Here is a 22,373-nt window from a genome sequence, read left to right as displayed (position 1 = left end):
AGCGTATCAGAGCGTATCTCAGAGCGTATCAGAGCGTATCTCAGAGCGTATCTCAGAGCGTATCAGAGCGTATCTCAGAGCGTATCAGAGCGTATCAGAGCGTATCTCAGAGCGTATCAGAGCGTATCTCAGAGCGTATCTCAGAGCGTATCAGAGCGTATCTCAGAGCGTATCTCAGAGCGTATCAGAGCGTATCAGAGCGTATCAGAGCGTATCTCAGAGCGTATCTCAGAGCGTATCTCAGAGCGTATCTCAGAGCGTATCTCAGAGCGTATCTCACACCGTATAACACCCTAAATGTGATCTACTCTCAGTAACAACACCTATAAGGCAGTAAAACAATGTGTGTGTTATGTATTTATTACCACATATGTGTGTGTCCTTAAACTCACCGGTGACTTGACCTTTCCCAATAACAGAAACGCATCTGAAGAATCTACTTATCATCACCTCAGATTCATGGGTTCACAACAACAAAACGAAAAGAAATCAACAAATGAAGCGAGCACAAAAGCATTGTTGACATTCTGACTGGGATTTGTTTTCCTTCTCCCCCCGTGCTCGCGCCATAAAGAGCGCATTATGAACCCGGGCCTGAGAACGGCTACTTTGTGACTGAGTCCCCTGAGTGGGAGGGCCACACAGGGCCGGAGTGTATATATCACAGGAAAACATCGAGTTTCCTTCATCCAGGCCGACCGCACGGATATCTGTGCTTCGTTTGGCGGTTCCCCCCAGCGGTCGCTCCTCGCGGGCCTGAAGACAAGGTAAACAACTCATGTACTGAATACCAGGACCAGTCAGAGCTCAACACTGGACCTCTGCTTGGACTTCTCATTCTGAATGCTGGATTTCTCTTTACCTGTAGAACACGTGATGGATATCTGAGCTCCGTGATGCGGATCAACCCTCCGATCATAAAGCTGCACATTACGTGCGTATGTTGTTTCATTAGGAAACAATATCTCACCCAATGAGATCTGCAGATAGGGAGCCTGAGCTTTAAGTCTGGTTCAAAGGTACTGTGAGCGTGCAGATGCCAGGAGGGATTAGGGAGCTGAAATTCCTGGTGGAGGGAGGCGAGGAGGCGACGGCTACTTTCAGAGAGCCAGAGTGCAGCCGGCTGCACTCTGGCTCTCTGTGAAGACGCTTTGTTTCATGGCCTGTCTCAGGACCGTTAGTCCGGCTCACACCTGCAGGTCGGTGCACGGGGCAGCGAGACCCCACCGTGACCTCATGTCCTGTCTCAGGACCGTTAGTCCGGCTCACGCCTGCAGGTCGGTGCACGGGGCAGCGAGACCCCACCGTGACCTCATGTCCTGTCTCAGGACCGTTAGTCCGGCTCACGCCTGCAGGTCGGTGCACGGGGCAGTGAGACTCCACCGTGACCTCATGTCCTGTCTCAGGACCGTTAGTCCGGCTCACGCCTGCAGGTCGGTGCACGGGGCAGCGAGACTCCACCGTGACCTCATGTCCTGTCTCAGGACCGTTAGTCCGGCTCACGCCTGCAGGTCGGTGCACGGGGCAGCGAGACTCCACCGTGACCTCATGTCCTGTCTCAGGACCGTTAGTCCGCTCACGCCTGCAGGTCGGTGCACGGGCAGCGAGACCCCACCGTGACCTCATGTTCTGTCTCAGGACCGTTAGTCCGGCTCACGCCTGCAGGTCGGTGCACGGGGCAGCGAGACTCCACCGTGACCTCATGTTCTGTCTCAGGACCGTTAGTCCGGCTCACACCTGCAGGTCGGTGCACGGGGCAGCGAGACTCCACCGTGACCTCATGTCCTGTCTCAGGACCGTTAGTCCGGCTCACGCCTGCAGGTCGGTGCACGGGGCAGCGAGACTCCACCGTGACCTCATGTCCTGTCTCAGGACCGTTAGTCCGGCTCACGCCTGCAGGTCGGTGCACGGGCAGCGAGACTCCACCGTGACCTCATGTCCTGTCTCAGGACCGTTAGTCCGGCTCACGCCTGCAGGTCGGTGCACGGGGCAGCGAGACCCCACCGTGACCTCATGTCCTGTCTCAGGACCGTTAGTCCGGCTCACGCCTGCAGGTCGGTGCACGGGGCAGCGAGACTCCACCGTGACCTCATGTCCTGTCTCAGGACCGTTAGTCCGGCTCACGCCTGCAGGTCGGTGCACGGGGCAGCAAGACCCCACCGTGACCTCATGTCCTGTCTCAGGACCGTTAGTCCGGCTCACGCCTGCAGGTCGGTGCACGGGGCAGCAAGACCCCACCGTGACCTCATGTCCTGTCTCAGGACCGTTAGTCCGGCTCACGCCTGCAGGTCGGTGCACGGGGCAGCGAGACTCCACCGTGACCTCATGTCCTGTCTCAGGACCGTTAGTCCGGCTCACGCCTGCAGGTCGGTGCACGGGGCAGCGAGACCCCACCGTGACCTCATGTCCTGTCTCAGGACCGTTAGTCCGGCTCACGCCTGCAGGTCGGTGCACGGGGCAGCGAGACTCCACCGTGACCTCATGTCCTGTCTCAGGACCGTTAGTCCGGCTCACGCCTGCAGGTCGGTGCACGGGGCAGCGAGACTCCACCGTGACCTCATGTCCTGTCTCAGGACCGTTAGTCCGGCTCCTACAAGGTCACGGACTTCTTTCCCATGCATGTAAACGCACTCTGAGTACTGAACAGTGCAACTCTGCATCCTTGTAAAGTGCAAGCTGCTTGTAAACTCAGTTTGGACTTGTGCTATAAAGATAAAGAGCATCAAAGTAATTTCTTATTACAATAAATAGCCATGTTTTATTGGTATGTGTCACTGGAGATGTTTTCTCAGTTTCTAGCATTGCCACATTCAGATGTTTCGGTTTTATTGGTTTCTATACGTGTCGGACAAAATCCAAAGTCATCGATGTTTGTGTCCAGTGTGAAGGCCAAACTAATCATCAGGAGACGAAGCCGTGGCTCACACTACAAGAGTCACATTTAAATAATGTGAATATTGAATAATCCCAGTTTGATTTACTCTGATGTTTGTTAACCTTTAAAAAAATTACATCTTTTTTTAGATTTCTGCTCGAAAATAAAATACCCAAACTAAACAGGGTGTGTATCTGCAACCACACGGGCAGTTTGAATAAAGTTGGTGTTTTAATAAAGGCAACATGTGAGCTTTTGTTCAGATCTGTATATATGTGTTACTGGTTAAGAGTAAATTAAGTTGAAACACAGCAAAAATAGAAGTTTCAACTTCGCCTAGAAGAAAATGTCTAAGCAGTTGTTTAATTTAATGTAGAACATCAATTTATTTGCTCATGTTTATTGTAATGTTTTACACAGTTTAACCATAATGTGTACATTTCACCCCAATTGGGCGGCAAGGTTTAGAAAGGTTAATTTCCTTCTCTTCATGTCTCTTCTCCACGCCGTGTCAGAAACTGTGAATGTGGGTTAAATATTGTAAATGTGAGTTAAAAAGCCAAATTACTCAAAGCTCAGAAGTAAAAAAAACTATAAAAAACAAACTTCTTGACTGCAGCTGGTGTCGTCGTTCCAAACAGGAAAAGAAAAGGATGAAAATCAACACGTCAACACGTCAACACGTCAACACGTCAACACGTCAACACGTCAACACGTCAACATGTCAACATGTCAACACTGCATCAGTGATCTCAACCACAGCCGTTGCTGCTTGGCTTCAGGATGAATCAGCTGATATTATAAATTATTCTTATTGTAAGTAAACAAATGGCCAAAAATACTCACAAAACCTACAATGAAATTATCGGGTATCAAAAATCCTCATATTGCTTATTTATTGTTATTGTTGTCATATAAATATGCACCGACTGGCCTGTCGCCTTTGGCTCCACTCTCTCCACCGAGCTCCAGTTGATGAACATCGTCTCCCACATGCTTTATTTAAGCAGACGTATTTATTAGTGATTGCCTTACAGGGAAAAACTAATTATAGATAATCCTCCCTTATCAGGAACGCTCACGGAAGTAATTGTGTAAGTAATTGAAGGTTGAAGTGCAGTTCACGTGGGGGGGGGGGGGGGCGTTGCTTTGGAGCTGTGGGCGGACATGAAAAGTCCAGCTTCAGCACTTATCGTATCATCGGGGTGATAAAGAAGGGCGCGTATAACAGAATAATAATGTGATATAAGGGGTTGACTTATAATTGTCTCTTCTGAGCGCCTGTGAAGCGACAGATTACAGGTGAGTGCTCCAGGGTTTGTGTGTCCATGTGAATACAGGGAAATATTAGCAATTTAATTACATTTGATCCTCAAATCGTGATTAAGAAAGATTAATTAGAATGGAATGGGTCCGAGTCTCCGTGATGTGTTGACCCCTGACCTCGGCGCCGTAATTAATAGCTACTGTTGCCCCTGTTACATAAATATCCGACTTGGAGAAGTTCTCTTTGAAGAGTAAATGTTCTACAGTGAAGCTGACCTGACAATTATTCACCGGCAGGTTCACCGCGCTGCCCTCCCTTCCCACTCCTCTCCCCTCACTCTTTCTCCCATTTACTCCCTCTCGTTCTCCACAACATCAAACCACACTCACTTCGTCTTCTTCTTCTTCCCTCCATCCCGGTCCAAACGCCGCGACAGAAGCAGCGGCATGTCTTGCTCGTGGGCCAAGTCTCTGCTGGTCAGCCTGTCTCAGAGGAAGCCCGTGGAGCCGGAGGGCGAGGAGTCCACGTTCAACCGATGCCTGACCACCCTGGACCTGGTGGCCCTGGGCGTGGGCAGCACCCTGGGGGCCGGGGTCTACGTCCTGTCTGGAGAGGTGGCCCGAGACAGCGCCGGACCCAGCATCATCATCTCCTTCCTGATCGCCGCCGTGGCCTCCATATTCGCCGGGCTGTGCTACGCAGAGTTTGGGTCCCGGGTCCCTAAAACCGGCTCCGCGTACCTGTACAGCTATGTGACTGTCGGAGAGCTGCTGGCTTTTATCACCGGGTGGAATCTGCTGCTCTCCTACGTCATCGGTAAGCCGCACCGGCTCGTTTCACACCGTATCTCCTGCAGCAGATTGTGTTGTCTATCTGTCAGCCAGGCAGGCGGCGGCCCCTTTAAAAAGTTGCCTTCAGCTAAAAATGCATTGGAAAAAAAGTATATAATTTCAATATAATCTCGGTTTTTAATATTCATTTCTGGGAAAACTTTTTTTGATTTCCATTCAAAACATTCTTCTCTCTTTATGTTAAATGTTTGTCTCACTGGGAACTCTGGGACCTATAAATGATCAACCATCAACACGAGCCTCTTAATCACAGTAACCTTCAACCTGCTCGTCCTGCACATTCTTAACGGCTTTTCACCGTAACAAAAAAAAAGTACATACGAAGAATGTTTTTCACAACAAAAAAAAGCCACTTCATTCATTTGCCCTCGTGTCATTAACCCTGCTGTGAAATAACAGAGCCATAAAGCGGGGACGGAGGACCTATCACCAGGACCGTGTTCTGTTTACGACTTCAGTTAAAGGCTGTGTCATTTATTGCATCTTCCTCTCAGGGACATCCAGCGTGGCTCTGGCGTGGAGCGGGACGTTCGATGACCTCATCGGGGGCGTCATATCCAAGTTCTTAGAAGGCAACGCGGCCATACACCTCCCCGGCCTCGCGCCGTACCCGGACGTCTTTGCTGCTGTTCTCGTCCTGCTGCTGTCAGGTGACGTTATGAACCACAACGTTATGATCCACAATGTTATGAACCACAACGTTATGAACCACAATGTTATGAATCACAACGTTATGAACCACGACGTTATGAACCACAATGTTATGAATCACAACGTTATGAACCACAATGGTATGATCCACGACGTTATGAACCACAACGTTATGAACCACAACGTTATGAATCACAACGTTATGAACCACGACTTTATGAACCACAACGTTATGAATCACAACGTTATGAACCACAATGTTATGAACCACAATGTTATGAATCACAACGTTATGAACCACGACTTTATGAACCACAACGTTATGAATCACAACGTTATGAACCACAATGTTATGAACCACAATGTTATGAATCACAACGTTATGAACCACAACGTTATGAACCACAATGTTATGAATCACAATGTTATGAACCACAATGTTATGATCCACAACGTTATGAACCACAACGTTATGAACCACAATGTTATGATCCACGACGTTATGAACCACGACGTTATGAACCACGACGTTATGAACCACAATGTTATGAATCACAACGTTATGAACCACAATGGTATGATCCACGACGTTATGAACCACAACGTTATGAACCACAACATTATGAATCACAACGTTATGAACCACGACTTTATGAACCACAACGTTATGAACCACGACGTTATGAACCACAACGTTATGAACCACGACTTTATGAACCACAACGTTATGAATCACAACGTTATGAACCACAATGTTATGAACCACAATGTTATGAATCACAACGTTATGAACCACAACGTTATGAACCACAATGTTATGAATCACAATGTTATGAACCACAATGTTATGATCCACAACGTTATGAACCACAACGTTATGAACCACAATGTTATGATCCACGACGTTATGAACCACGATGTTATGAACCACGACGTTATGAACCACAATGTTATGAATCACAACGTTATGAACCACAATGTTATGATCCACGACGTTATGAACCACAACGTTATGAACCACAATGTTATGAATCACAACGTTATGAACCACGACGTTATGAACCACAACGTTATGAACCACAATGGTATGATCCACGACGTTATGAACCACAACGTTATGAACCACAATGTTATGAATCACAACGTTATGAACCACGACGTTATGAACCACAACGTTATGAACCACGACTTTATGAACCACAACGTTATGAATCACAACGTTATGAACCACAACGTTATGAATCACAATGTTATGAACCACAATGTTATGAATCACAAAGTTATGAACCACAACGTTATGAACCACAATGTTATGAATCACAATGTTATGAACCACAATGTTATGATCCACAACATTATGAACCACAACGTTATGAACCACAATGTTATGATCCACGACATTATGAACCACGACGTTATGAACCACGACGTTATGAACCACAATGTTATGAATCACAACGTTATGAACCACAACGTTATGAACCACAATGTTATGAACCACAATGTTATGAATCACAACGTTATGAACCACAACGTTATGAACCACAATGTTATGAATCACAACGTTATGAACCACAATGTTGTGATCCACAACGTTATGATCCACGACATTATGAACCACGACGTTATGAACCACGACGTTATGAACCACAATGTTATGAACCACAATGTTATGAATCACAACGTTATGAACCACAACGTTATGAACCACAATGTTATGAATCACAACGTTATGAACCACAATGTTATGATCCACAATGTTATGATCCACAACATTATGAACTACAACGTTATGAATCACAACGTTATGAACCACAACGTTATGAACCACAATGTTATGAATCACAACGTTATGAACCACGACGTTATGATCCACAACGTTATGAACCACAACGTTATGAATCACAACGTTATGAACCACGACGTTATGAACCACAACGTTATGAACCACAACGTTATGAACCACAATGTTGTGATCCACAACGTTATGATCCACGACGTTATGAACCACAATGTTATGAACCACAATGTTATGAATCACAACGTTATGAACCACAATGTTATGATCCACAACGTTATGAACCACAATGTTATGATCCACAACATTATGAACTACAATGTTATGAATCACAACGTTATGAACTACAATGTTATGAATCACAACGTTATGAACCACAATGTTATGAACCACAATGTTATGAATCACAACGTTATGAACCATGACGTTATGATCCACAACGTTATAAACCACAACGTTATGAATCACAACGTTATGAACCACAATGTTATGAATCACAACGTTATGAACCACGACGTTATGAACCACAACGTTATGAACCACGGCTTTATGAACCACAACGTTATGAATCACAACGTTATGAACCACAATGTTATGAACCACAATGTTATGAATCACAACGTTATGAACCACAACATTATGAACCACAATGTTATGAATCACAACGTTATGAACCACAATGTTATGATCCACAACGTTATGAACCACAACGTTATGAACCACAATGTTATGATCCACAACGTTATGAACCACGACGTTATGAACCACGACGTTATGAACCACAATGTTATGAATCACAACGTTATGAACCACAACGTTATGAACCACAATGTTATGAACCACAATGTTATGAATCACAACATTATGAACCACAATGTTATGAATCACAACGTTATGAACCACAATGTTATGATCCACAATGTTATGAATCACAACGTTATGAATCACAACGTTATGAACCACAACGTTATGAAACACAACGTTATGAACCACAATGTTGTGATCCACAACGTTATGATCCACGACATTATGAACCACGACGTTATGAACCACGACGTTATGAACCACAATGTTATGAACCACAATGTTATGAATCACAACGTTATGAACCACAACGTTATGAACCACAATGTTATGAATCACAACGTTATGAACCACAATGTTATGAATCACGTTATGAACCACGACGTTATGATCCACAACGTTATGAACCACAACGTTATGAATCACAACGTTATGAACCACGACGTTATGAACCACAATGTTATGAACCACAACGTTATGAACCACAGCGTTATGATCGACAACGTTATGAACCACAACGTTATGAACCACAATGTTATGAACCACAACGTTATGAACTACAACGTTATGAATCACAACGTTATGAACCACAATGTTGTGATCCACAACGTTATGATCCACGATGTTATGAACCACGATGTTATGAACCACAACGTTATGAACCACAATGTTATGAACCACAATGTTATGAATCACAACGTTATGAACCACAACGTTATGAACCACAATGTTATGAATCACAACGTTATGAACCACAATGTTATGATCCACAACGTTATGAACCCCAATGTTATGATCCACAATGTTATGATCCACAACATTATGAACTACAATGTTATGAATCACAACATTATGAACCATAATGTTATGAACCACAATGTTATGAATCACAATGTTATGAACCACGACGTTATGATCCACAATGTTATGATCCACAACGTTATGAACCACAACGTTATGAAACACAACGTTATGAACCACGACGTTATGAACCACAATGTTATGAACCACAACGTTATGAAACACAACGTTATGAACCACGACGTTATGAACCACAATGTTATGAACCACAACGTTATGAACCACAACGTTATGATCCACAACATTATGAACCACGACGTTATGAACCACGATGTTATGAACCACGACGTTATGAACCACAATGTTATGAACCACAATGTTATGAATCACAACGTTATGAACCACAACGTTATGAACCACAATGTTATGAATCACAACGTTATGAACCACAATGTTATGATCCACAACGTTATGAACCACAATGTTATGAATCACAACGTTATGAATCACAACGTTATGAACCACAATGTTATGAACCACGATGTTATGAACCACGACGTTATGAACCACAATGTTATGAACCACAATGTTATGAATCACAACGTTATGAACCACAACGTTATGAACCACAATGTTATGAATCACAACGTTATGAACCACAATGTTATGATCCACAACGTTATGAACCACAATGTTATGAATCACAACGTTATGAATCACAACGTTATGAACCACAATGTTATGAACCACAATGTTATGATCCACAACGTTATGAACCACAATGTTATGAATCACAACGTTATGAATCACAACGTTATGAACCACAACGTTATGAACCACAATGTTATGAACCACAACGTTATGAATCACAACGTTATGAGCCACAACGTTATGAATCAAGTCGTTATGAATCACAAGGTTATGATCCACAACATTATGAACCACAACGTTATGAACCACAACGTTATGATCCACAACGTTATAAACCACAACGCTCCAAGGAAGGCCAGTTTTATAGCTTCTCTCACCAGCAAAACTGTTTTCAGCTGCACTTACGTCAAAAGGGTTTCAAGGGTTTTCTACCCCTCCGCTAGTCTTCTAAGGCGATAACATAATGTACCATTAGAACACTGGAGATGGGCCTCTACACACCTTTGTAGAGACTTCACTAACACCAGAGAATAGTCATGTACACATTAACTAGAGAGTATTTATGATTCATTAATGTCATCTTCATTGGAAAAAACAATGCTTTGAAAAATAAGGACATTTCTAAGTGACCCCAAACTTTTGAACGGTCGTGTTTATAGGCTACACAAAATAAAATGCCATCCGCCATGTTTTCCTCTTCAGGTGTGCTGGCATTCGGAGTGAAAGAGTCAACAACAATCAACAAGATCTTCACTCTCGTCAACATCCTGGTGCTGGTGTTCGTGGCCATCTCCGGCTTCATCAAGGGAGATCTGTCCAACTGGAGCATCAGTGAGGAGGTGCTGATCAACGCCACTGCGGAGTTCAAGTAATGGATCCCTTCTCACATGAATACCTTCATATATATTCATGTATATATATAAACACTTATCAACGCTGCCTGTGTGCAGGAACCTGAGCTCGCCTGCCAATGTGACCAGCATGTACGGAGTGGGGGGGTTCTTCCCGTACGGCATCAGTGGAACGGTGGCCGGCGCCGCCACCTGCTTCTACGCCTTCGTTGGATTTGACTGCATCGCTACGACAGGTCAGAGGTCGATGTCTTTATCCACGTGATTAAATATATACACGTTTTGTTTGTGTACCAGTAGATGAGATCAAATACACATAATACTTTATTTAACTCAAATTAGTTTATTTTATATAGTCCGATATCATAAATCACAACCGCCCATCAGAGGGCTTTACACTCTGGACACATACGACACCCCTGACCTTTGACCTTTGACCTCACATCGGATCAGGAAAAACTCCCCAAAAAACAGAAAAAAACCTTTCTGGGTTAAAAAGGTAAGAACCCTTCAGGAGAGAAACAGAGGAGGATCCCTCTCCAGGATGGAAGGAAGCAGAGTTAGTAATGCGTGATGGAGAGATGTAAATGCTTACATAAGGAGAGAGGAGAGGAGAGAGGAGCTCAGTGTATCCTAAGCGTACATAAGGAGAGAGGAGAGGAGAGAGGTGCTCAGTGTATCCTAAACGTCCATAAGGAGAGAGGAGAGAAGAGAGGAGCTCAGTGTCTCCTAAATGTCCATAAGGAGAGAGGAGAGGAGAGAGGAGCTCAGTGTATCCTAAATGTCCATAAGGAGAGAGGAGAGGAGAGAGGAGCTCAGTGTATCCTAAACGTCCATAAGGAGAGGAGAGAGGAGCTCAGTGTATCCTAAACGTCCATAAGGAGAGAGGAGAGAGGAGCTCAGTGTATCCTAAGCGTCCATAAGGAGAGAGGAGCTCAGTGTCTCCTAAACGTCCATAAGGAGAGAGGAGAGAGGAGCTCAGTGTATCCTAAACATCCATAAGGAGAGAGGAGAGAGGAGCTCAGTGTATCCTAAGCGTCCATAAGGAGAGAGGAGAGGAGCTCAGTGTATCCTAAACGTCCATAAGGAGAGAGGAGAGAGGAGCTCAGTGTATCCTAAACGTCCATAAGGAGAGAGGAGAGAGGAGCTCAGTGTATCCTAAACATCCATAAGGAGAGAGGAGAGGAGCTCAGTGTATCCTAAGCGTCCATAAGGAGAGAGGAGAGGAGCTCAGTGTATCCTAAGCGTCCATAAGGAGAGAGGAGAGGAGCTCAGTGTATCCTAAACATCCATAAGGAGAGAGGAGAGAAGAGAGGAGCTCAGTGTCTCCTAAATGTCCATAAGGAGAGAGGAGAGGAGAGAGGAGCTCAGTGTATCCTAAATGTCCATAAGGAGAGAGGAGAGGAGAGAGGAGCTCAGTGTATCCTAAACGTCCATAAGGAGAGAGGAGAGAGGAGCTCAGTGTATCCTAAACGTCCATAAGGAGAGAGGAGAGGAGAGAGGAGCTCAGTGTATCCTAAGCGTCCATAAGGAGAGAGGAGAGAGGAGCTCAGTGTCTCCTAAACGTCCATAAGGAGAGAGGAGAGGAGCTCAGTGTATCCTAAACGTCCATAAGGAGAGAGGAGAGGAGCTCAGTGTATCCTAAACGTCCATAAGGAGAGAGGAGAGGAGAGAGGAGCTCAGTGTATCCTAAAGGTCCATAAGGAGAGAGGAGAGAGGAGCTCAGTGTATCCTAAAGGTCCATAAGGAGAGAGGAGAGAGGAGCTCAGTGTATCCTAAACGTCCATAAGGAGAGAGGAGAGAGGAGCTCAGTGTATCCTAAGCGTCCATAAGGAGAGAGGAGAGGAGAGAGGAGCTCAGTGTCTCCTAAACGTCCATAAGGAGAGAGGAGAGAGGAGCTCAGTGTATCCTAAGCGTCCATAAGGAGAGAGGAGGAGAGAGGAGCTCAGTGTATCCTAAACGTCCATAAGGAGAGAGGAGCTCAGTGTCTCCTAAACGTCCATAAGGAGAGAGGAGAGGAGAGAGGAGCTCAGTGTATCCTAAAGGTCCATAAGGAGAGAGGAGAGAGGAGCTCAGTGTATCCTAAGCGTCCATAAGGAGAGAGGAGAGAGGAGCTCAGTGTATCCTAAGCGTCCTTAAGGAGAGAGGAGAGGAGAGAGGAGCTCAGTGTATCCTAAAGGTCCATAAGGAGAGAGGAGAGAGGAGCTCAGTGTATCCTAAGCGTCCATAAGGAGAGAGGAGAGAGGAGCTCAGTGTATCCTAAGCGTCCTTAAGGAGAGAGGAGAGGAGAGAGGAGCTCAGTGTATCCTAAAGGTCCATAAGGAGAGAGGAGCTCAGTGTATCCTAAGCGTCCATAAGGAGAGAGGAGAGGAGCTCAGTGTATCCTAAGCGTCCTTAAGGAGAGAGGAGAGAGGAGCTCAGTGTATCCTAAGCGTCCTTAAGGAGAGAGGAGAGGAGAGAGGAGCTCAGTGTATCCTAAGCGTCCATAAGGAGAGAGGAGAGGAGCTCAGTGTATCCTAAGCGTCCATAAGGAGAGAGGAGAGGAGAGGAGCTCAGTGTATCCTAAGCGTCCATAAGGAGAGAGGAGAGGAGAGAGGAGCTCAGTGTATCCTAAGCGTCCATAAGGAGAGAGGAGAGGAGAGAGGAGCTCAGTGTATCCTAAGCGTCCATAAGGAGAGAGGAGAGAGGAGCTCAGTGTATCCTAAGCGTCCTTAAGGAGAGAGGAGAGGAGCTCAGTGTATCCTAAGCGTCCTTAAGGAGAGAGGAGCTATGTATCCAAGGCGACTCAGTCATGTTACATTCATACAAAGGGGTAACAGCTCCATGCTCGTCCGTTGGGTAGGAAACTATTCCAGTTGTTATTGCGTCATATGTGTGGGGTGTTACGTCCTTCTCCTTCCCCCCAGCTGACCGTGGTGTCTGACTCCTCTCCGCAGGTGAGGAGGTGAAGGACCCCCAGAAGTCCGTCCCCGTGGCCATCGTGGCCTCGCTGCTCATCTGTTTCCTGGCCTACTTCGCGGTGTCCGCCGCCCTCACCCTGATGATGCCCTACTACCTGCTCAGCGAGAAGAGCCCCCTGCCGGCGGCCTTCGACTACATCGGCTGGGCGCCCGCCAAATACGTGGTGGCCGTGGGGTCGCTGTGCGCCCTGTCCACCAGGTAGGAGGCCGCCGGAGGTCATGTGACGCGATGTCATCGGAGGAAACTATGTCTGGGCTTCAGGTGTCTCACTTCGCTGAGCCGTGGAACAAAACGTTCAGAAACACGTCGTTCTGCAACTTTTATTTAACAAGTACTCGGTTAAAACAAGAATAAATGATGTTGTCTTCAGCCTGCTTACTGCACCTTCACACACTCCTCTCTTAAAGAGACAGCGCCCCTCTCTTAAAAAGACAGTGCTCCTTTGTTTAAGAGATAGCACTCCTCTCTTAAAGAGACAGTGCTCTTAAAGAGACACCGCCCCTTTCTCAAAGAGACAGCACTCCTCTCTTAAAGAGACAATGCTCTTAAAGAGACACCGCCCCTTTCTCAAAGAGACAGCACTCCTATCTTAAAGAGACAGAGCCCCTCTCTTAAAGAGACACCGCCCCTTTCTCAAAGAGACAGCACTCCTATCTTAAAGAGACAGAGCCCCTCTCTTAAAGAGACAGAGCACCTCTCTTAAAGAGACAGCCCCCCTCTCTCTTAAAGAGACACCGCCCCTTTCTCAAAGAGACAGCACTCCTATCTTAAAGAGACAGCGCCCCTCTCTTAAAGAGACTGCACTCCTCTCTTAAAGAGACAGAGCACCTCTCTTAAAGAGACAGCACTCCTCTCTTAAAGAGACAGCGCCCCTCACTTAAAGAGACTGCACTCCTCTCTTAAAGAGACAGCGCCCCTCACTTAAAGAGACTGCACCAGCTAACCAACAGGAGAACAAAGGCCTGTTACTCAACATATGTCACTGTCTCTGCAGCCTGCTGGGCTCCATGTTCCCGATGCCCCGGGTGCTGTTCGCCATGGCGAGAGACGGCCTGCTGTTCCAACCCCTGACTAAAGTCACCTCCAAGGGCAGTCCGGCCATCGCGACCATCTCGTCTGGGATTGTGTCAGGTACAGGTGTTCCTCAGCTTCAGTGTCCACGTGGCGATCTTCACAGACCTCATGTCGTAACACCGTGTGCCTCTGTGTCGTCTCCAGCCATCATGGCTCTGCTGTTTGACCTGGAGGCCTTGGTGGAGATGATGTCCATCGGCACGTTGTTTGCTTACACACTCGTGGCCATATGCATCTTAATACTGCGGTAAATCACGTCCGTCCGCTTCGTCTCCCACGGAGGAAATGTATCACGTGGTTTTTATGAAGCCAGTTCATTTATTCCCAATCAAGGTACCAGGAGGGTCCTTCTGAAGACACAGACCTAAAGATAGAAGTTAAAAAGTCTTCCTTCCTGAGTCCTCCGTCAACTCCCAATCCATCCACCTCGAGAAGAGTCACCATCTTGACGATAATCGCTGGTAAGACATTCAAAAAGTGCAATGTCTTTGCTCTGGAAGCTGTGGTCTCTCTGACGTCTCTTCTTGTTTCCCTGCAGTTGGATGTTTGGTGGCGCTGTGCGTCACCCTGACTCAAGCCCTCGATGCTCTGTCCAACATGGAGGCCTGGAGTCTGGTGCTGGTGTGCGTCCTCGCCTTCATCGTGCTGCTCAACACGTTCTTCATCTGGAGGCACCCACAGAACACCAACAAGGCCTCCTTCATGGTGAGAGCCGCCTGAGCGCCTCTTAAAGCTGCGTTCACAGCAAAAGAGTTGAGGAATATTCGCAACGCTTCACTCGCGTGTGAGTTGACCAGTTTTCGAGTAGTCCTACTTTAGAGGGGGCGGGGCTTATATGGGGCGGGGCTTATCTCCATGGCTTCACTCCGTGGAAACAGTTATCATCTCCTTCATCAACCATGCAGAACTAACCACTAGTTCTACTTTATACTTGTTGAGGACAACCCACTAACTTCTGAACATCTAACGCCCTCGTGTTTGGGTTCATAACATTAATACCATATATATATATATATATTTATAGATGACATCACCCGTAGGCTCACACAGCTCGGGGGCTTTCACCTCTAGTCTGAATGAATGTCTCTTCCAGCTCCACTAGAGCAGTTAGATTCACCAACGGAGGAGCAGCTCAACGCTGATTGGCCTTCGCAACTCGCCGTCGGGACAGAGTTTAAATATTTCAACTTGAGGCGAATTTTCCGCTTCGCTCTATTCGCATCATTCGCGCCGTCCGGTGAAAATTCGCGTCAATCGCAACCTACTCGCGTCGGTACGTTGACTTTACTCATAGGATCTAAACGCAGCTTCACAGACATGAAGAACCCTCCCACATCTTCTCCCCTCTGGTCTCAGGTGCCCTTCCTCCCCGCTCTGCCGTTGGTGAGCACCTTCATCAACGTGTACCTGATGGTGCAGCTCGGTACAGAGACGTGGATACGATATGCTATCTGGATGTTAGTGGGTAAGAACAGATTTCTGCTTGAAAGCTTGAGTCCTCCATGGAGTCAGCTGCAGGACTGAGACGGTCCCCCTCTTCTCCTCCTCCAGGGTTAATCATCTACTTCGGCTATGGCGTCCGTAACAGCGTCCAGAGGCAGCGCCGCAAGGACACCCAGAGGATCCCGACCGCCAGCGGCACCGCGGACGGGGACATCGTCAAAGAAGAAAAGTTCTGAGCTCACCTGGATGAGCAGAGTGAGATGTTACAGTGTGTTTGTAACTGTTGTTTTAATGCAGCTCTGCTGATTGGCTCCCGCAGCGTTGACACCGGGGCTCAACCGGCGGGCCGCGGTCAGGCCGGTGGACGTTCACGTTTATTCCACTTTGTGACGGCGTCTGAATTCATCTACATCTCGAGTGTTTCTGGACATCAACGTCCCTGAGACTCTAGGTCTATGATCACAGTCGTTTACACCTTCCTGTTGATTACTGTTCACAAGTTTACACTTTTCATATCAATTGTAAAATATAGAAATGTATTGGAATTTTTTTACAAATCTAATTACCATTATGAATAACAATACTTCTATACACATCATGTAGATTTAGACTGCACAAAAGTACAATGTAGATACTGGAAATCTGTTGTTGTGTTGTTGCTCTCACTGTGTTGAAAGATTAACTTAAATTGTTGTTTCAAAGTGTAAATATGCAAACTGTACATGTTTTCTAATTATATTTTGTAAATGTATTCCTTAATTAAAAAGAAAGAATCTAGTTTTCAAGAGGACAACGTGGAGCTCATTTCTCTCACGGTGCGACAAAAAACAACATGAACCACAACCAACACAGTGTGAGAATTAAGAATATAAATATAAAAATAGTCAGTTTAAAGTGTATTTAAAGTGAAGAGATTTAAGTGTATTTAAGTAAATAATTAAGTGGTAGTTGGTAGTATAGATATATTAGGAATATAGATATATTGTCAATTGTACTTATATGCTGTAGCCTAAAGTCTTAAGTTCACATCTCTACAGCAGGTTGTTGTGTTTTAAACATCGGCTTCAATGTAAGTAGATTTCACATTGTTTCACTATCATGTCAATAATGCATGATACTGTAGAATGCACCCCCAAAATATAGCCGTCAAAAAAGTTAATCCTTATTGTTCCTAAATTCTTCTGCATGATGATGACGATGATGATGATGACGATGATGTACCTAGTGTAATACTGGTAAAGCCTTTGCTTTAACTCATTTGAAGACGATCACTAGATGTTGGTTTTACGGGTTTATTGGGCACCCCATGTTTCCAGCCCCCCCCCCCCCCCCCCGTGTTCCTGGCTCCTTCCAGTCCAGCAGCTAAGCAAACAGGCCGCATGCTTTCACCCCGAGGGGCCTCGGCCTCCGGGCCCTCATTGGTCCGGACAGGCCTGAAAGCCTCCATTGAGCCAGTCGGGAGGAATTTGGGGCCCTGACGCCGCTCTGAGAGGAGGAGGAGGAGGAGGAGGAGGAGGAGGACGACACTCAACCAGCCGACGGCTCGCTTCAGGAGCTCCTCCCCGGTGTCCGCAGCCCGCTCCCTGTGCCGTACCGACGCTCCACAGACTCCACGTTGACAGAACTCCAGCGGTCCATCATGCCTCGGGCGAAGGTGTCGGGGTCCCGCGGGGGGGCGGTGCTGAGCGCGCTGCTCGTGTGCGGCTTCATCTGCGACTTCGGTAAGTGACTTTATTCACTGAGCTCTCCTGGGAACGTGGGTTCCTGGAGCCACGGAGGTAAAGAAGAGAAGAGATATGTACACTGATCCGCCGTGATGCCATTGTTATTGTTCTTCTTTTTGTAAATGGTGTTTATTCTCAAAAGCAGAGTTATACAGAGTTAAACACAGTTATACATTCTACTTGTCATTTTTCATTTCCCCCCCAACACAAAACAAATGGAACAAATCTCACTGCTTCAATTGTCAAAAAGCACATTACACAAAAGTGAAAATGGTGCAGGAGATAACAGTCAAACAAGAAACCAGTTATGAGTTTGAGAAATTGTAAATTATTACAATTATTAATTCCTACAACAGCGTCAAGACAACTTCAATAGCTTTTTCCCCCTTTTTGTAAATAATAAAAAGAAGAAAAAAAAGAAATGTCAAAGGTCACAGAAATGGTTTATAAATCTAATGAGAGCGTCTTCAGTTTATCAAAGTGTGATCGGACCCAGAGGAGATTCAAATCTCTCCTGCTGTCGAGAACTTGATTTTCTCCACTTTGAAGAAGAACTCCAGATCCTTCAGCCACAAGGAGCCATTGTTATTGTGACCAAGATATCAATTCAGCTGCATCCATGTCTCCATGGGAGCATCGCTTCTCTGCCGCAGCTCTTTGTCAGGATGACCCCCACCAGCAGAGGACCGCTCCTCCCGGGAGGAAGCCCAGCAAACCCAAATCAACCCACAAAGGGCCCCGAGCCGGGACCGCCAAGCCCAGGATCAGAGCCCCGGCTCCGACGGTCCTCACACAGGTACAAAGGACCCGGTGGCTTCTGGGATGTCCAGCGGCCGCAGAGCCGTGACCTGTGTGGTGCCCGGCGAGTGCAGGTGCTGACCAGAGGGAGGTTCAAGAAGGTGGGCGACTCCATCCGCGTGCAGGCGGGGGGCGCCTTGGCGCTGAGGTGTCGGGGCCGGCCCGTAAGGTGGAGCGTCCCCAAGTACCTGGAGGAGGACGACGAGGGGCGGCTCAGGTGAGCCGAGCGGCGCTACGGCGAGCTGCACAGAACCCAGGTGCATGCTGGTCCTGTACCTGACTCCTCCTACATATAACCCAGGTGCATGCTGGTCCTGTACCTGCCTCCTCCTCCTACATATAACCCAGGTGCATGCTGGTCCTGTACCTCTCCTCATACATATAACCCAGGTGCATGCTGGTCCTGTACCTCTCCTCATACATATAACCCAGGTGCATGCTGGTCCTGTACCTCTCCTCCTGCATATAACCCAGGTGCATGCTGGTCCTGTACCTCTCCTCCTACATATAACCCAGGTGCATGCTGGTCCTGTACCTCTCCTCCTACATATAACCCAGGTGCATGCTGGTCCTGTACCTCTCCTCCTACATATAACCCAGGTGCATGCTGGTCCTGTACCTCTCCTCCTACATATAACCCAGGTGCATGCTGGTCCTGTACCTCTCCTCATACATATAACCCAGGTGCATGCTGGTCCTGTACCTCTCCTCCTGCATATAACCCAGGTGCATGCTGGTCCTGTACCTCTCCTCATACATATAACCCAGGTGCATGCTGGTCCTGTACCTCTCCTCCTGCATATAACCCAGGTGCATGCTGGTCCTGTACCTCTCCTCCTACATATAACCCAGGTGCATGCTGGTCCTGTACCTCTCCTCCTGCATATAACCCAGGTGCATGCTGGTCCTGTACCTCTCCTCCTGCATATAACCCAGGTGCATGCTGGTCCTGTACCTCCTCTCCTACATATAACCCAGGTGCATGCTGGTCCTGTACCTCTCCTCCTACATATAACCCAGGTGCATGCTGGTCCTGTACCTCTCCTCCTACATATAACCCAGGTGCATGCTGGTCCTGTACCTCTCCTACATATAACCCAGGTGCATGCTGGTCCTGTACCTCTCCTCCTGCACATAACCCAGGTGCATGCTGGTCCTGTACCTCTCCTCCTACATATAACCCAGGTGCATGCTGGTCCTGTACCTCTCCTCCTGCACATAACCCAGGTGCATGCTGGTCCTGTACCTCTCCTCCTACATATAACCCAGGTGCATGCTGGTCCTGTACCTCTCCTCCTGCACATAACCCAGGTGCATGCTGGTCCTGTACCTCTCCTCCTACATATAACCCAGGTGCATGCTGGTCCTGTACCTCTCCTCCTGCATATAACCCAGGTGCATGCTGGTCCTGTACCTCTCCTCCTACATATAACCCAGGTGCATGCTGGTCCTGTACCTGCCTCCTACATATAACCCAGGTGCATGCTGGTCCTGTACCTCCTCCTACATATAACCCAGGTGCATGCTGGTCCTGTACCTCTCCTCCTACATATAACCCAGGTGCATGCTGGTCCTGTACCTGCCTCCTCCTACATATAACCCAGGTGCATGCTGGTCCTGTACCTCTCCTCCTACATATAACCCAGGTGCATGCTGGTCCTGTACCTCTCCTCCTACATATAACCCAGGTGCATGCTGGTCCTGTACCTCTCCTCCTACATATAACCCAGGTGCATGCTGGTCCTGTACCTCTCCTCCTGCATATAACCCAGGTGCATGCTGGTCCTGTACCTCTCCTCCTACATATAACCCAGGTGCATGCTGGTCCTGTACCTCTCCTCCTACATATAACCCAGGTGCATGCTGGTCCTGTACCTCTCCTCCTACATATAACCCAGGTGCATGCTGGTCCTGTACCTCTCCTCATACATATAACCCAGGTGCATGCTGGTCCTGTACCTCTCCTCCTACATATAACCCAGGTGCATGCTGGTCCTGTACCTCCTCCTGCATATAACCCAGGTGCATGCTGGTCCTGTACCTCTCCTCCTACATATAACCCAGGTGCATGCTGGTCCTGTACCTCTCCTCCTACATATAACCCAGGTGCATGCTGGTCCTGTACCTCCTCCTACATATAACCCAGGTGCATGCTGGTCCTGTACCTCTCCTCCTACATATAACCCAGGTGCATGCTGGTCCTGTACCTCTCCTCCTACATATAACCCAGGTGCATGCTGGTCCTGTACCTCTCCTCCTACATATAACCCAGGTGCATGCTGGTCCTGTACCTCTCCTCCTACATATAACCCAGGTGCATGCTGGTCCTGTACCTCTCCTCCCACATATAACCCAGGTGCATGCTGCTCCTGTTCCTCTCCTCCACATATAACCCAGGTGCATGCTGGTCCTGTACCTCTCCTCCTACATATAACCCAGGTGCATGCTGGTCCTGCCTCTCCTCCTGCATATAACCCAGGTGCATGCTGGTCCTGTACCTCTCCTCCTACATATAACCCAGGTGCATGCTGGTCCTGTACCTCTCCTCCTACATATAACCCAGGTGCATGCTGGTCCTGTACCTCTCCTCATACATATAACCCAGGTGCATGCTGGTCCTGTACCTCTCCTCCTACATATAACCCAGGTGCATGCTGGTCCTGTACCTCTCCTGCATATAACCCAGGTGCATGCTGGTCCTGTACCTCTCCTCCTACATATAACCCAGGTGCATGCTGGTCCTGTACCTCTCCTCCTACATATAACCCAGGTGCATGCTGGTCCTGTACCTCTCCTCCTACATATAACCCAGGTGCATGCTGGTCCTGTACCTCTCCTCCTGCACATAACCCAGGTGCATGCTGGTCCTGTACCTCTCCTCCTACATATAACCCAGGTGCATGCTGGTCCTGTACCTCTCCTCCTGCATATAACCCAGGTGCATGCTGGTCCTGTACCTCTCCTCCTGCATATAACCCAGGTGCATGCTGGTCCTGTACCTCTCCTCCTACATATAACCCAGGTGCATGCTGGTCCTGTACCTCTCCTCCTGCATATAACCCAGGTGCATGCTGGTCCTGTACCTCTCCTCCTACATATAACCCAGGTGCATGCTGGTCCTGTACCTCTCCTCCTACATATAACCCAGGTGCATGCTGGTCCTGTACCTCTCCTCCTACATATAACCCAGGTGCATGCTGGTCCTGTACCTCTCCTACATATAACCCAGGTGCATGCTGGTCCTGTACCTCTCCTCCTACATATAACCCAGGTGCATGCTGGTCCTGTACCTCTCCTCCTGCACATAACCCAGGTGCATGCTGTTCAACAATATGACTTAATAACTCAATATGAATGTCACAGCTCCCACTCTCGTGTGTTTCTCTGTCTCTGCAGGCTGGTCCAACACGAGCGGTACGGCGCTCTGACCCTGGTGAACTCCACCGGTGCCGACACGGGGCGCTACACCTGCTACCCCTCCACCTGTGAAGACACCGACTGCAGGAAGGACTACGACGGAGCCGTGTCCGTCTTCGTGTTCTTCCCCGGTGAGGCGCCAGCTTGTCGGTGCGCCTCTGAGTCTCTGGCGTCATCTCACCGTCCGCGTGCCTCGTCTTCTCCCCGCCGCCGCCAGATCCCCGGGAGCTGTTCGTGCCGTCGTCGGATTACTACCAGGCCGTCCAGCTGAGGACCAACTGGCCCACGCTGCTCCCCTGCCAGGTGACGTCGCCCGACGCCACGGTGACGCTGCACCGGGAGTTCCCCCCGGCGGAGGTGGCGGTGGACGGGTCGGAGATCTCCTTCCACGTGCAGAGGGGCTTCAC

The 22,373-nt window shown here is 47.8% G+C and overlaps 2 protein-coding genes and 1 long non-coding RNA gene across 3 annotated transcripts in view; 2 read left to right on the top strand and 1 right to left on the bottom strand.

Annotated features, from left to right (window-relative positions):
- The first annotated feature begins 4,588 nt into the window (after window positions 1-4,588).
- On the top strand, window positions 4,589-16,715 carry LOC130209246 (cationic amino acid transporter 2-like). Its single transcript, XM_056438784.1, has 11 exons — window positions 4,589-4,958; window positions 5,488-5,643; window positions 10,401-10,560; window positions 10,649-10,785; window positions 13,486-13,708; window positions 14,505-14,641; window positions 14,729-14,831; window positions 14,918-15,045; window positions 15,123-15,289; window positions 15,941-16,049; window positions 16,136-16,715. Exons 1-11 carry the CDS (start codon window positions 4,589-4,591, stop codon window positions 16,261-16,263), a joined length of 1,818 nt encoding a protein of 605 aa, XP_056294759.1. The 3' UTR covers window positions 16,264-16,715.
- Window positions 16,716-17,415: 700 nt separating this feature from the next.
- Window positions 17,416-22,373, top strand: part of LOC130209250 (platelet-derived growth factor receptor-like protein) — a 6,607-nt gene continuing 1,649 nt past the window's right edge. The window contains exons 1-5 of the mRNA XM_056438792.1: window positions 17,416-17,748; window positions 18,405-18,547; window positions 18,624-18,766; window positions 21,946-22,097; window positions 22,184-22,373. The exon at window positions 22,184-22,373 is cut by the window's right edge and continues 104 nt beyond it. Of these exons, the coding sequence (XP_056294767.1) occupies window positions 17,667-17,748; window positions 18,405-18,547; window positions 18,624-18,766; window positions 21,946-22,097; window positions 22,184-22,373 (710 nt within the window). The 5' untranslated portion in view covers window positions 17,416-17,666. The remainder of the gene's footprint in view (window positions 17,749-18,404; window positions 18,548-18,623; window positions 18,767-21,945; window positions 22,098-22,183) is intronic.
- Window positions 17,656-22,373, bottom strand: part of LOC130209256 (uncharacterized) — a 5,800-nt gene continuing 1,082 nt past the window's right edge. Inside the window, exon 3 of the long non-coding RNA XR_008834575.1 lies at window positions 17,656-17,791. This is a non-coding gene — a long non-coding RNA (uncharacterized LOC130209256). The remainder of the gene's footprint in view (window positions 17,792-22,373) is intronic.

The sequence above is a fragment of the Pseudoliparis swirei genome, chromosome 19 (assembly GCF_029220125.1).
Source record: "Pseudoliparis swirei isolate HS2019 ecotype Mariana Trench chromosome 19, NWPU_hadal_v1, whole genome shotgun sequence".
NCBI classification, from domain to species: domain Eukaryota; kingdom Metazoa; phylum Chordata; class Actinopteri; order Perciformes; family Liparidae; genus Pseudoliparis; species Pseudoliparis swirei.
Note: the sequence above shows the minus strand (reverse complement) of the source record. Positions and strands in the feature narration are given on the sequence as shown.

Bases quoted from the DNA above. Each gene is read 5' to 3' on its own strand.
- LOC130209246 (XM_056438784.1), top strand. From the start codon at position 4,589: ATGTCTTGCTCGTGGGCCAAGTCTCTGCTGGTCAGCCTGTCTCAGAGG. The intron at 14,832-14,917 runs GTAAATCACGTC...TTCCCAATCAAG, and splicing joins ATATGCATCTTAATACTGCG to GTACCAGGAGGGTCCTTCTG. The intron at 15,290-15,940 runs GTGAGAGCCGCC...CTCTGGTCTCAG, and splicing joins CCAACAAGGCCTCCTTCATG to GTGCCCTTCCTCCCCGCTCT.